We start from the raw sequence: 11,275 nt of genomic DNA, 5'->3' as shown, positions 1-11,275 counted from the left end.
TGTATACTAATAGGCCATTCCCTCGAACGCGAATCTCAAGAACGGTCTGTGACAGGGTGCTATTTGGATGTGAAAGTAAGCATCTTTCAGATCCACAGACAGGAGCTAGTCCTCAGGCAGAATTTGCGTGAGGATCTGCTTTAATGTTAACATTCTGAATGGGCGTCGCATGAGGGCTCGATTCCGAAGTCTGAGATCGAGAATCGGTCTGAGCCCACCGTCTTTTTTGGGAACGAGGAAGGCCTGCGAGCGAATAACCTCGTTCTATGGTTTTTAGAACCCAACTTGACGAAGTGAAGTGAAGTGACATACTGCCAAGTATGGTGACCCATACTCGGAATTCGTGCTCTGCATTTAACCCATCCATAGTGCACACACACAGCAGTGAACGCACACACACCGTGAACACATACCCGGAGCAGTGGGCAGCCATTTATGCTGCGGCGCCCGGGGAGCAGTTGGGGGTTCGGTGCCTTGCTCAAGGGCACCTCAGTCGTGGTATTGAGGGTGGAGAGAGCGCTGGACATTCACTCCCCCCACCTACAATCCCTGCCGGCCCGAGACTCGAACCCGCAACCTTTGGATTACGAGTCCGACTCTCTAACCATTAGGCCACGACTTCCCCCACGGCCACGGCTTCCCACGACTTGACACGCATGGGATGGCTTTCCAAGCCGATAGCTGGGAGGCGAGAGGTTCTATTTTTATTAATGACATATCTCCGCCCGCAGGGGGAGAACTGACATTTGTGGACATCTTCATCGAGAGTGATTTTGCCTTTAGTAATGACCGCTTGCTGCCCGAAGGGGGAGAGCAGACATGTAGGAGAGGCTTTACTGATGACAGTTCGTTGCCGACAGGGGAAGAACTGACGTGTGTGTGCAGGGAGAGGAAATTTGATCTTTATTGTATGTGGGTCCACTATCACAGCAGTAGTTTGGAGCACACACTGAATTAACGGGACGTGCCCTGTTACAACACCTCCACCACTCAGAGGCATTCGAAAGGGTGGGGAATAACTGCGAGCTGTCTTTGAGGGGATTCTGGCATCCACGAGAATTATCCCTCTCTTCTTCCTCCATGCACGCAGATCAGGACGGCTTCTGAGGCCCAAGGCGCAGCGTTACGCAAGGGCGGGGGCCCTGACGCTTGGGGAAGGGCTACCTCTTCGCTGATCTGGAACACTGTTGAAGCTCCGGCTTTTGCGAGAGCTGAGGCTGTGCCAGTTTTGCAGGCTGGTTTGGGGCGGCTTGAAACAGTCGCCGTGCTGGAGCGCTTAGCCAGGAAATGACGCAGCGCTTGCGACGTCTTCTGTGCCTCGGTGAAACGCTCTGTAAAGCCATCCACAGCTGGACCGAGGGACCCTTTGGGCAAAACCGGAGAATCAAGGAAGACCATTTTCTCTGCGTCGCCTTGGTAGCGCGCAGAGCCAAAACCGTGGCCGTTCGGAGCTCCGAGAACGCACCATGATCTCGGCCAGACTCGTCCAAGTCACGGAGAAGTTTGGCCTGAAACACCTGGAGCATGGACATAGTGTGCAGGACTGAACCGGCCTGGCCAGCTGCTGCATAGGCTCTGTTGGCGAGCGCTGACGTCATCCTGCAGGGCTTTGAAGAGAGGAAATTTGATCTTTATTGTATGTGGGTCCACTATCACAGCAGTAGTTTGGAGCACACACTGAATTAACGGGACGTGCCCTGTTACAACACCTCCACCACTCAGAGGCATTCGAAAGGGTGGGGAATAACTGCGAGCTGTCTTTGAGGGGATTCTGGCATCCACGAGAATTATCCCTCTCTTCTTCCTCCATGCACGCAGATCAGGACGGCTTCTGAGGCCCAAGGCGCAGCGTTACGCAAGGGCGGGGGCCCTGACGCTTGGGGAAGGGCTACCTCTTCGCTGATCTGGAACACTGTTGAAGCTCCGGCTTTTGCGAGAGCTGAGGCTGTGCCAGTTTTGCAGGCTGGTTTGGGGCGGCTTGAAACAGTCGCCGTGCTGGAGCGCTTAGCCAGGAAATGACGCAGCGCTTGCGACGTCTTCTGTGCCTCGGTGAAACGCTCTGTAAAGCCATCCACAGCTGGACCGAGGGACCCTTTGGGCAAAACCGGAGAATCAAGGAAGACCATTTTCTCTGCGTCGCCTTGGTAGCGCGCAGAGCCAAAACCGTGGCCGTTCGGAGCTCCGAGAACGCACCATGATCTCGGCCAGACTCGTCCAAGTCACGGAGAAGTTTGGCCTGAAACACCTGGAGCATGGACATAGTGTGCAGGACTGAACCGGCCTGGCCAGCTGCTGCATAGGCTCTGTTGGCGAGCGCTGACGTCATCCTGCAGGGCTTTGAAGGATGCGTAGCCATCTTCAGGCCACGGCTCGTTGAGAGGGGGGAGCTTGCAATACCCTTTTTCCTCAGCGCCGTCAAAGGTAGTGAGAGCTGCTGTAGTAAAAGTGTTCACACGCGCAGAGTAAGGGGCTTGCCAGGTTTTAGTGAGCTCCTTGTGGACCTCTGGCATGAACGGAGCTGGTCGCTGTCAAAGGGAAGGCTGACGGCGATCCATGAGGAACCCCTCGTCAAGGAGACTGGGGGCGGGCAATTTCTTTTCATAATGCAAAGCAGTGTAAATGTATTGTATTGCAGTTATTTTTTTACAGACATTAGTTTTGATAGCAGTTATGATTGTGAAGTGCTATGAGAAATAATCACAATTATCATAATTGTGCATAGTATTTTCATAGGACTGGATCAGAGAACAGACAAAAAAGAGAGACTAGACATTTTTCTCCTCAACTGCTTTAATAGATGATTATCACTCATTAACAGAAGTTACTTTTCAGGGCAGGATCACTGGTATATGGTAAAATAAAATCAAATAATAAATAATATCAATGAAGCACCGTATGGATAAAAGGGTGTGAATCTAAGTGGCCTACATTCAGTAAAAACGTCTTATAAAAAAAAAAAAATCCTTGCAAAAACATCAAGCAGGGAAACCTACTTTGGACCTAGTTTGTGCTAATCATAAAAACTAAACATTCACAGTTCAGTAAAAAGAAAACAAGAATGAAAATTGCCACGGCAATGACTTTTTTCCCTTTTAAGACATATTTAGGGGCTTCAAAAGACTATTCAGTGAAATCCCAAAATGCAACACTGCCAATGCACTCTCTGTGAAGCACCATGAATCAAATCGCACTCAAGCCACAGTTACAAAAGGATGCAAAAAATTCAAACACAAAGGCCAACAAAAAGAAAACTGTGGAGCTAAAGGAAAACACAAATTGCTTTGTAAAATCTGAATCATAAGAGTAAATCCTCAAAGGCAGGAGTCAGAAATGTGTCTGGATGCTTCGCCACCCTCCAGGATTCAGTATCGACAGCAGTGTCACTCACACACCGCACCACAGCGCTCCCTGGAGGACTCCACGCAAACAACATCAAACCAACACTTGCAAATAAACAAAACAAGGAACTCTGTGTAATTTCAAACACAAAAATGCAAATAGCCATGTCAAAAAGGAAGGCTGTTAATTCTTGGACGTGAAGGAACAGTAGAAATGGAAACAGTGCTTGGAGAGATATGTGCACGTCTCCCCTCAGTGCATCAGAGGGTGAGGGAGAAATTTTCACATTCCGGCAGGACTTGGAGGAGAGAGTGAAGGCGGAAGAGACATTACTTCTTCCAGATGGTGTAAAACACCCATCTGAGTCAACATGTTAAGGAATAGTCAATTCAAGTGATATGAGGCCATCTATGAGGGTTTCCTTGACAAAAATTTCAGTGGACAGCAAGAAAAAAACTAATTAATAGCAAACTTTTATCAATTTACAGTTATCTTGAAATTACTAAAATAAAAGTATATAATTGGGAAATTATTGACAGAAAAAAAAAAAAAAACTTAATTTAAAAATAAATATTAAATATACTTTTTATAAACAAAATGATAAATCATTTAACATAATTGTCATGAAAAATGTATTTCACAATGAGAGAACTGAATTTAAAAAGGATACAGCTCCATATATGAGGGAACACACACCACCTCTTTGGAAAAATCCACTTTGCATGAAAGTCTCCCCAAAAGCTTTTCATATTCACTGAGCGCATCAGTAAGATTCACACAATTACCCTACAGGCAGAAAATAATATATTAGCATATTAAAGGAATGAAAAATAACAAAACATCATATTGAACTACTTGCCCATCTCACCTGTGTGAAGTACTTTCCACCGGGCCGCAGAACTCTAATGGAGAGGTCAAGGATGAGTCTCAGGAATTCCCATGTTGAATCTATAGGAAAAATCCAGATCAACTTAAACATTGTAGTACTTGTAAGGCTCAGTCATAAACGTTTAGCCACATATACAGTACACTAACCTTCCTCAGGTGCTGTGGAAATAGGGACAGCTGTCAAGTCATTTATGACATAATCAAACGTCCTCCCTTGCTCGGCAAACTTTTTAAGAACGGGAACACAATCTTGAACCAAAACCTAAAACAAAAAAGGGGAAAATGAGAAAAGTGGTATTCACTGTTGGAAATATACTTATCATTGTTAGCCATACAGAGGTTGGCAGTTGCCCAGAGTTTGGGTAATTTCCCTCAACTGTCTACATTGCACTTGTTTCAAAAGCAGGAAAGGGGCCTCATAGTAACTTCAAGCATACAAATAGGTTTAGCAACTTTTGAATGGCCCTGAGAGAGAGCCAAAAAAGGACAAATAAATGAGAATGAGTAATACAATCTAATAGAACACTACCATTAAAATGCTTGGGGTCAGTAGGAAGAAATGTATACTTCTATACAGCAAGGACTCATTAAGTTGATCAAAAGTGACAGTATAGACATTTAGAATGTGACAAAACATTTCCATCTCAAATAAATGCTGTTCTTTTTAAGTTTAACATGATTCATCAGAGAATCATGACAAAAATGTATCATGGTTTCTACTATGTGAAGCAGCATAACCGTTTTCAAAATTGATAATAGTAAGTAATATATCTTGAGCACCAAATCAGCACATTAGAATGATTTCTAAAAGACCATATGACACTAAAGACTGAAGTAATGATGCGGAAAATTCAGTTTTGCCATAACAGGAATAAATTCCATTTTAAAATATATTCAAATAGAATTGCATTGTATTTTTGATAAAAAAAATGCGGTCTAAAATTATTTTCGTATGCGTTTTTTCGCATTCGTCATCGTAAAAACTCGTCACGCACAGAAACCTTGCACATTGAGTCCGATGCATATTAATAAATCTATTGTGAAAAAATTCGCAAAACAATACGAAATAGAGTCTTGTGAGGATGATTTTGTTGTCCTCTGTCTGGGATGGACCCAATATTGGGTCCATCCAATCCGCCTCTTTATATTCCGCACTTTGTTTGTCATACAGTGCTTTGTGCTGCGATACGAAGTAGATCAAATTGTCAGTGGCCATTCTGGATTTTGGCATTCGCTTATACGGTTCATTTAATTGTCAAAACACCTAAAATGTTTGTTACGGATGCGAAAAATGCAGAAAATGGAACTCGATCCAAATATTTTTATGACGGACAATTTATTTTTTAACGTGCGAAAATTTCAGATGAAAATTTTGGACAGTTGCTGGTAACTGGGGGCGAAATAAATAAGAGCTTTAACTGATAAAATGTCACTGCACAGACAATTCAATCCTTACCTCATAACAATCTCCCTTCAAGTTATCTAAAACATTCCCGCATGCCTTCCTCATGTGTTTCCGACATCCATCAATGACCAGCTCGTCAATGTAAATATTCAATTAAGGAAAGTAAAAACTAGTCAGACAGTTACAAATTACTGAGCTGTTTTCCATTTAAGCATAAAGGATATCTCAACCATGGTGATCATCTTTGGTTTGAGCTTCACCGCCTCATGGAGAATTCCACCATCTCCTCCTCCCAGAATTAGTACCTCCTTTCCAGCATAGTGCTCTTTGCCGCTGCCCATAATGGCCTGAGTGTAGGGCAGATCACTTTCTGCCAGATCTGACATTCAATCACACTAAATTACCACATGTTCACGCAACACAGTAACCCTAAAACTAACAAATAAACAAGACCCTTTTTACTTACTGACATCCCCGTTAAGGATGAGTATATTGCCAAACTGCCGCGAATGCAAGATTTTGATGTTCTGGTAGGCGGAGTCCTTCTCATACACAACTTCATCAATGTCGTATTCCATCAGCCTGCCGTCAGCCGTGGGCCAGTATCGGTCCACATCACTGCCTCGAACCAGCGCAGGGAGTCTGACAGGAAACAGTTAAAAGATATAAACAATGTTCCACAGGGATACATGCTTGAAATGAGTAAACAAAGACATTTTATTTATGGAAACTGATTCAGAATGAAAATACCTCTTGATCCTTTGGATATTTCCATCCAGGAGAGCTTTTAATTTCTTCTCCAGTGCATTCAGTAGCTACAAAAAACAAAACAAAAAAAAACATTGTCTTAATTATGACCTTCTAAATAAAGAGAAACAGGAATTAAACATTCTGGAATGGTTGAATCACTCACGCCTCATGGTTGATCTGAGGTCAGAATGATGTATGACCATGCTGTTATTTTTAACTTTCATTCATCAAAAAAAAAATTATCTTCCAATCTTAATAATAAAAATGTTTCTTGAGCAGCAAATCAGCATATTAGAATGATTTCTGAAGGTTCATGCGACACTGAAAACTAGAGTAATGGCTGCTGAAAATTTTGTTTAATTAGTTTAATTTGGTCAAATTACATTTTAAATATTTAAAAATAGAAAGCGGTTATTTTAAAATGTAATAACATTTCAAACTATTGCTGCTTTTACTGTATCTTTGATCAAATAAATGCAGCCACAGTGAGCTTAAGAGACTTCTTTCCAAAACACAAAAAAAAAAAAAAAAAGTTTTGAATGATAGTATATAAACATAGACTTTAGGATATGACTGGAAATATGACATTTGACATTCATTGCGAGATTTGCTTAAGAATAAATGTGTTTTATTTGTTTGTTCACCCAAAAATGAAAATTCTGTCATTAATTACTCATCCTCATGTTGTTCCAAACCCATAAGACCTTCATTCATCTTCTGAACACAAATTAAGATATTTTTAATGAAATCCGAAAGCTTTCTGACCCTCCATAGACAGCAACGCAACTGACACGTTCAAGGCCCAGAAAAGTAGTACAGACTTCATTAAACTAGTCCATGTGACATCAGTGGTTCAACGTTAATTTTATGAAGCTACGAGAATACAAAGAAATGTGCAAAGAAAACTGAAATAACGACTTCATTCAACAATTTCTTATCTTCCGTGTAACCGTCCGCCGCCATTCATCAGAGTTTTAAACAAAAATATCTTGATTTGTGTTCCGAAGATGAACGAAGGTCGTACGGGTTTGGAACGTCATGAGGATGAGTAATTAATGACAGAATTTTCATTTTTGGGTGAACTATCGCTTTAAGATTGACATTAAGTTATCATACATCCCTATTATATCATCAGTTCTGTTAACTCACATTGTCTACTTGTGCTACATCATCCCCTTCAAGACACTGCAGGTCAAAGGTCACCAGACCATGGGAGTGCATTCGTAAGATGGCAAACCTGATCACAAGAAAAATATAAAAGCACAATTAAAACCTCAAAACTGCAGTCAAACACCAAAAAGTGATATGCGGTGCTCAGGCCAGATTCATCCCAGCTTAAGCCTACACAAAGCCCCAACAGCTGTGTTTACAGCTAGCCACACACAAAACAGGAAGTGAGTGCCAAAGCCTTTAGATCAGATGCACAAAGCCACTAAAATGACCCTGCGCTCTTCTAAATGCATTCCTTTGTTGCACAGAGGATGCACTTAACTGGCCAATTGATGGTCATCCTAAAGAGTGTCTGAACACAGGAGCACACCTGGTGTTTTCAGTGGGGCGTTTGTGTGGTCAGGCATCATTATTGTCAGTTAGCTTTAACATTATGCTTAGCTGTTACAGAGCAAAAATGAAAAAGCTCAATGGAATGGCCTGATGGAAACGAAACTGGGGGCTTTTTTTCTAGCTTACGAGTCAATGCTAAAAAATTCGATATGATGAGAGGGCAATCGTTCATCATTCAAATTCTGATCCCTCCCCCTTTCAGCTAAACAAAACTTGTTGAAGAATTTTTGCATACTTTCACGTGTTGCCAAAGAGGCAAAAGTGCTCACCTGCCATTCTTGCCGACAAAGGTTGCCAGATATCCATGTCCCTCTGATTCGTGGACGTTCTCTGTCATTTCCTGCTCTTGAAATATAGACTGCAGGCCACGCACAGTCGCAGAAACATCAGCTAAAAAGAGGGAAAACAGACAGATTCATTTATCCTCTAAGCTTTTCAATGAAGATGACTGACCCTAAATCTTATTGCATGTAGATCATCATTTACACACACTAATGGGGGGGGGGGGGGGGGGGGATTCAGATTGCTCTTAAATAAAAGGATATCTTGCAAAACAATCCATTTTAACCTAGTTTCGCACATCTACCCAAACAAGTCAATCCATATTGATTCCTATCTATTCTACTGTATAAAGTATGGTAGAATTGTAACATACAGATATGTAGCAGTAAATTTATCTACTACAAATCCAAACACATTGTACATGATAGTCTGCACCTGTCACGCTGCTCACAAAACAGATAAGGTATGTTTGTGTGTAATATCGAAGTATGTTTGTGTGCAATATCGAAGTATGATCGCTGCAGTGTGCAAGTATGTACTACTGATCTTATCGGCTTGCGATATTATTAAAGGCACGACTTTCAGAGCTTGTAAACATACAGAAACAACAATTCTAGTTAAAAAATGTGTCATATTAACACAGGAGTAAGTTTGTAGCTAACGTAACGAAGTTAAGCGCTGTTCATTCGTAACAATAGGTAATATGTAACAGGAAATATTTCATCTGCGAGCGCATATGTTCATATAAGAGCTTCATTTAAATGCAAGAAACAAGCCGACATTAGCCCCCGCTAACACCGCTATGCTACCTCCTAGAAGGTCATTTATCAGAGCAAACGTTAGAAGGACATGTACAACAAAAGAAGCCATACGCTCGATTGCAATAACACATGCATCCCGTGGCCGTCTCGGCAATGCAGCAGAGGGACTGCAGCCGCGCCGCTATTATAAGAGACAATAAATCGCTTACAGAGCGGTTGCGAGGAGGCCCGCATGTCTGCAGTGCAACACGAGCCCTCCTCTTCACTCGCCCCCTTCATTCATTTCACTCACATTTACCTGGCGCACGGAGCTTGAAGTCAAGGGTGTAATGTAGGACTGCCATGATGGGGTAAAGCCGTCTGCCATGCCTGGATGAGGCAGCCGGCGGTGAATCGGTGGAGAGTCTGTGGTGACAGAGGGAGAGAGCGGTCACGCCGGATAGAGGGAGGTGTGTGTTGTGTGCGCTCTGTATGTCTGTCTCTCGACTCAATCTAGCTCGGAAGTGGGTGGTAGTGCTGGGGACGTTGATTCATCTCAGCGAATCGAATCTTTTGAATCCTTTCTTCACGGAGATTCGTGCACCTATACTCTTTTAATTGGTAGGGGAGAGTGGGGACGGTTGCAACATGGCTTAATTTCTTCAATCAGGAATGAGCTACAGTAATGATATTCATACTGCACATGCTAAATCAGCCCCCCATCCTTCCTGGATGAAATTAGGCACATGTGACCTTTCCTTTTTCCAAAAATAATTTTCATGGTAAAAAAAGTATTTTTTTTTAATCATCAGATTTTTTTGTCATACTAAGTTGTTTGCGTGAAGCATTGTAAGAACATATGATTTATATCTGCGTTTTCTTAGCTTCTAATAGGCATAGCTAGCATGTGTCAAAGATATTGTGTCAAGCCATTGTACCAAGTTTGATCATTGCTATCAAGGGTGGGGACAGTTGTAACGTTGTTGCAACAGTCCATGCTGTCCTTTACCACAACATTGATACACTTGGTTAACTGCTAGTTGGTCAAACAAGTTCTTAAGACAGTGACTAAGTTCATGCAACTGGCCTTAGTTCAGTAACCTTGCACAGATGTTAACAGAAATAGGCTATTATTAAGTTTTTATTAAGTGTCTTGATTCTGATTAAATTAATATTTTGCAGTTCAAATGTATTAATTAACCAAGACAAGGCATGTTACTTGAATTTTTTCTTCCATTTACTATTCTTTGTTTTCATACAGCCAATTTAACTTATTAAAGACCAGGGCCACGTTCAGCCCCGAAAAAAACGGTGCAAAACGTTTGTTAAACGGAAACGGTATTTCGTTGAACACCTTGTTCTGATGACACAAGAGTTGCAACTATGGCAGCTGAGAAGGCCGTTCTTTGTGCTCTTTTTGAATAATTTTCGGAGACTGATAAAATCGGTATAAATACATTTTTAATGCTGCAAAATACGCTCGATGTTACAGTCACTGCCTTTGCCGTCCAGAATAAAAGAGAACATCCCAATCGAGTGAAGGGATTTGTGGAATAGTGGCTCCTAATTATTGTGATCCAACATTTGCTTCACATTTCAGGATGAAAAGAAATTTCAGGTGAAGGATATCCACTTCTTACCTCCGAGACTGTGTTATGATCTATATAAATTTATTAAATTGTGAGTGTTAGGCTTATCATTATTGCTGATCACTGTTCTATGATATTGTAATATTTACCAATATATAATCAGAGGAGCATACAAATGTTTATGAAAGTGTCACTCCACAATACAATAGCAAAATATATAAATATGTATAGTATTTTTTATGTTACATTAATCAGTGTCTAGCTGACACTGAGGAAATGATATGGACCAGAATACATTGATATATAGACAGACTTAAAGAAGTTCCAGATCTACTTGTGCTCTTATTATTTCAGTTATTTTGCCTTTAATGTAAATAAACATGTGCAAACAATATACTTACTCTCTGAATTTATTTTGATGTTAATTAGATTCATTATCATCATGTTGATGTTACTATAAAACTCTTACGACAAACATGTCTTCTAATATCTTCAATTGTTATATACCGAGCTGCAGGGGACACATATTAAATTACTTCACTTGGACCCATTGTGCGAGCTGTATCTTTAATACCGAGTGGTTTATGACGTACACGTTGCTGCTGACTGGCCTGACATTTCTGACACAAGCACCAAACAAGAGAAAACGTATCTCAAACCCTGTTGCACACCGTTTCCAGGAAACATGTCGTTCAACCTGGAAACCGTAGCAAAACGTT

At 41.6% G+C, this 11,275-nt stretch overlaps 1 protein-coding gene across 3 annotated transcripts; it reads right to left on the bottom strand.

The window, feature by feature from the left end:
* Positions 1 to 2,776: 2,776 nt before the first annotated feature.
* Positions 2,777 to 9,476, bottom strand: sms (spermine synthase). 3 transcript variants are annotated; one of them, XM_079394695.1, is made up of 11 exons: positions 9,287 to 9,476; positions 8,215 to 8,335; positions 7,532 to 7,619; positions 6,383 to 6,447; positions 6,099 to 6,274; positions 5,857 to 6,011; positions 5,684 to 5,773; positions 4,375 to 4,489; positions 4,208 to 4,287; positions 4,010 to 4,125; positions 2,777 to 3,699 (listed from the first exon to the last, which is right to left on the bottom strand). In XM_079394695.1, the coding sequence occupies exons 1-11, from the start codon at positions 9,330 to 9,332 to the stop codon at positions 3,669 to 3,671; spliced, it is 1,083 nt and encodes a 360-aa protein (XP_079250821.1). In that variant the 5' UTR covers positions 9,333 to 9,476; the 3' UTR covers positions 2,777 to 3,668. The 3 variants fall into 3 exon arrangements, with proteins under 3 accessions (XP_079250821.1, XP_079250820.1, XP_079250822.1); XM_079394694.1 differs by having other exon boundaries at positions 9,281 to 9,466; XM_079394696.1 differs by lacking the exon at positions 9,287 to 9,476 and adding an exon at positions 9,198 to 9,253.
* Positions 9,477 to 11,275: the final 1,799 nt, after the last annotated feature.

This window comes from Barbus barbus (assembly GCF_936440315.1).
Source record: "Barbus barbus genome assembly, chromosome: 36".
Taxonomy (NCBI): Eukaryota; Metazoa; Chordata; class Actinopteri; order Cypriniformes; family Cyprinidae; genus Barbus; species Barbus barbus.
The sequence above is the reverse complement of the archived record's forward strand: the minus strand, read 5'-3'. Positions and strand labels throughout refer to the sequence as shown.

Excerpts from the sequence above, each read along its gene's own strand:
- sms (XM_079394694.1), bottom strand. The coding sequence starts at position 9,332 with ATGGCAGTCCTACATTACACCCTTGACTTCAAGCTCCGTGCGCCAGGT. Across the intron at positions 7,620-8,214 it reads TTTGTCGGCAAGAATGGCAG|GTTTGCCATCTTACGAATGC; the intron begins GTGAGCACTTTT and ends TCTTGTGATCAG. Across the intron at positions 4,490-5,683 it reads TGAAGGGAGATTGTTATGAG|GTTTTGGTTCAAGATTGTGT; the intron begins GTAAGGATTGAA and ends TTTTTGTTTTAG.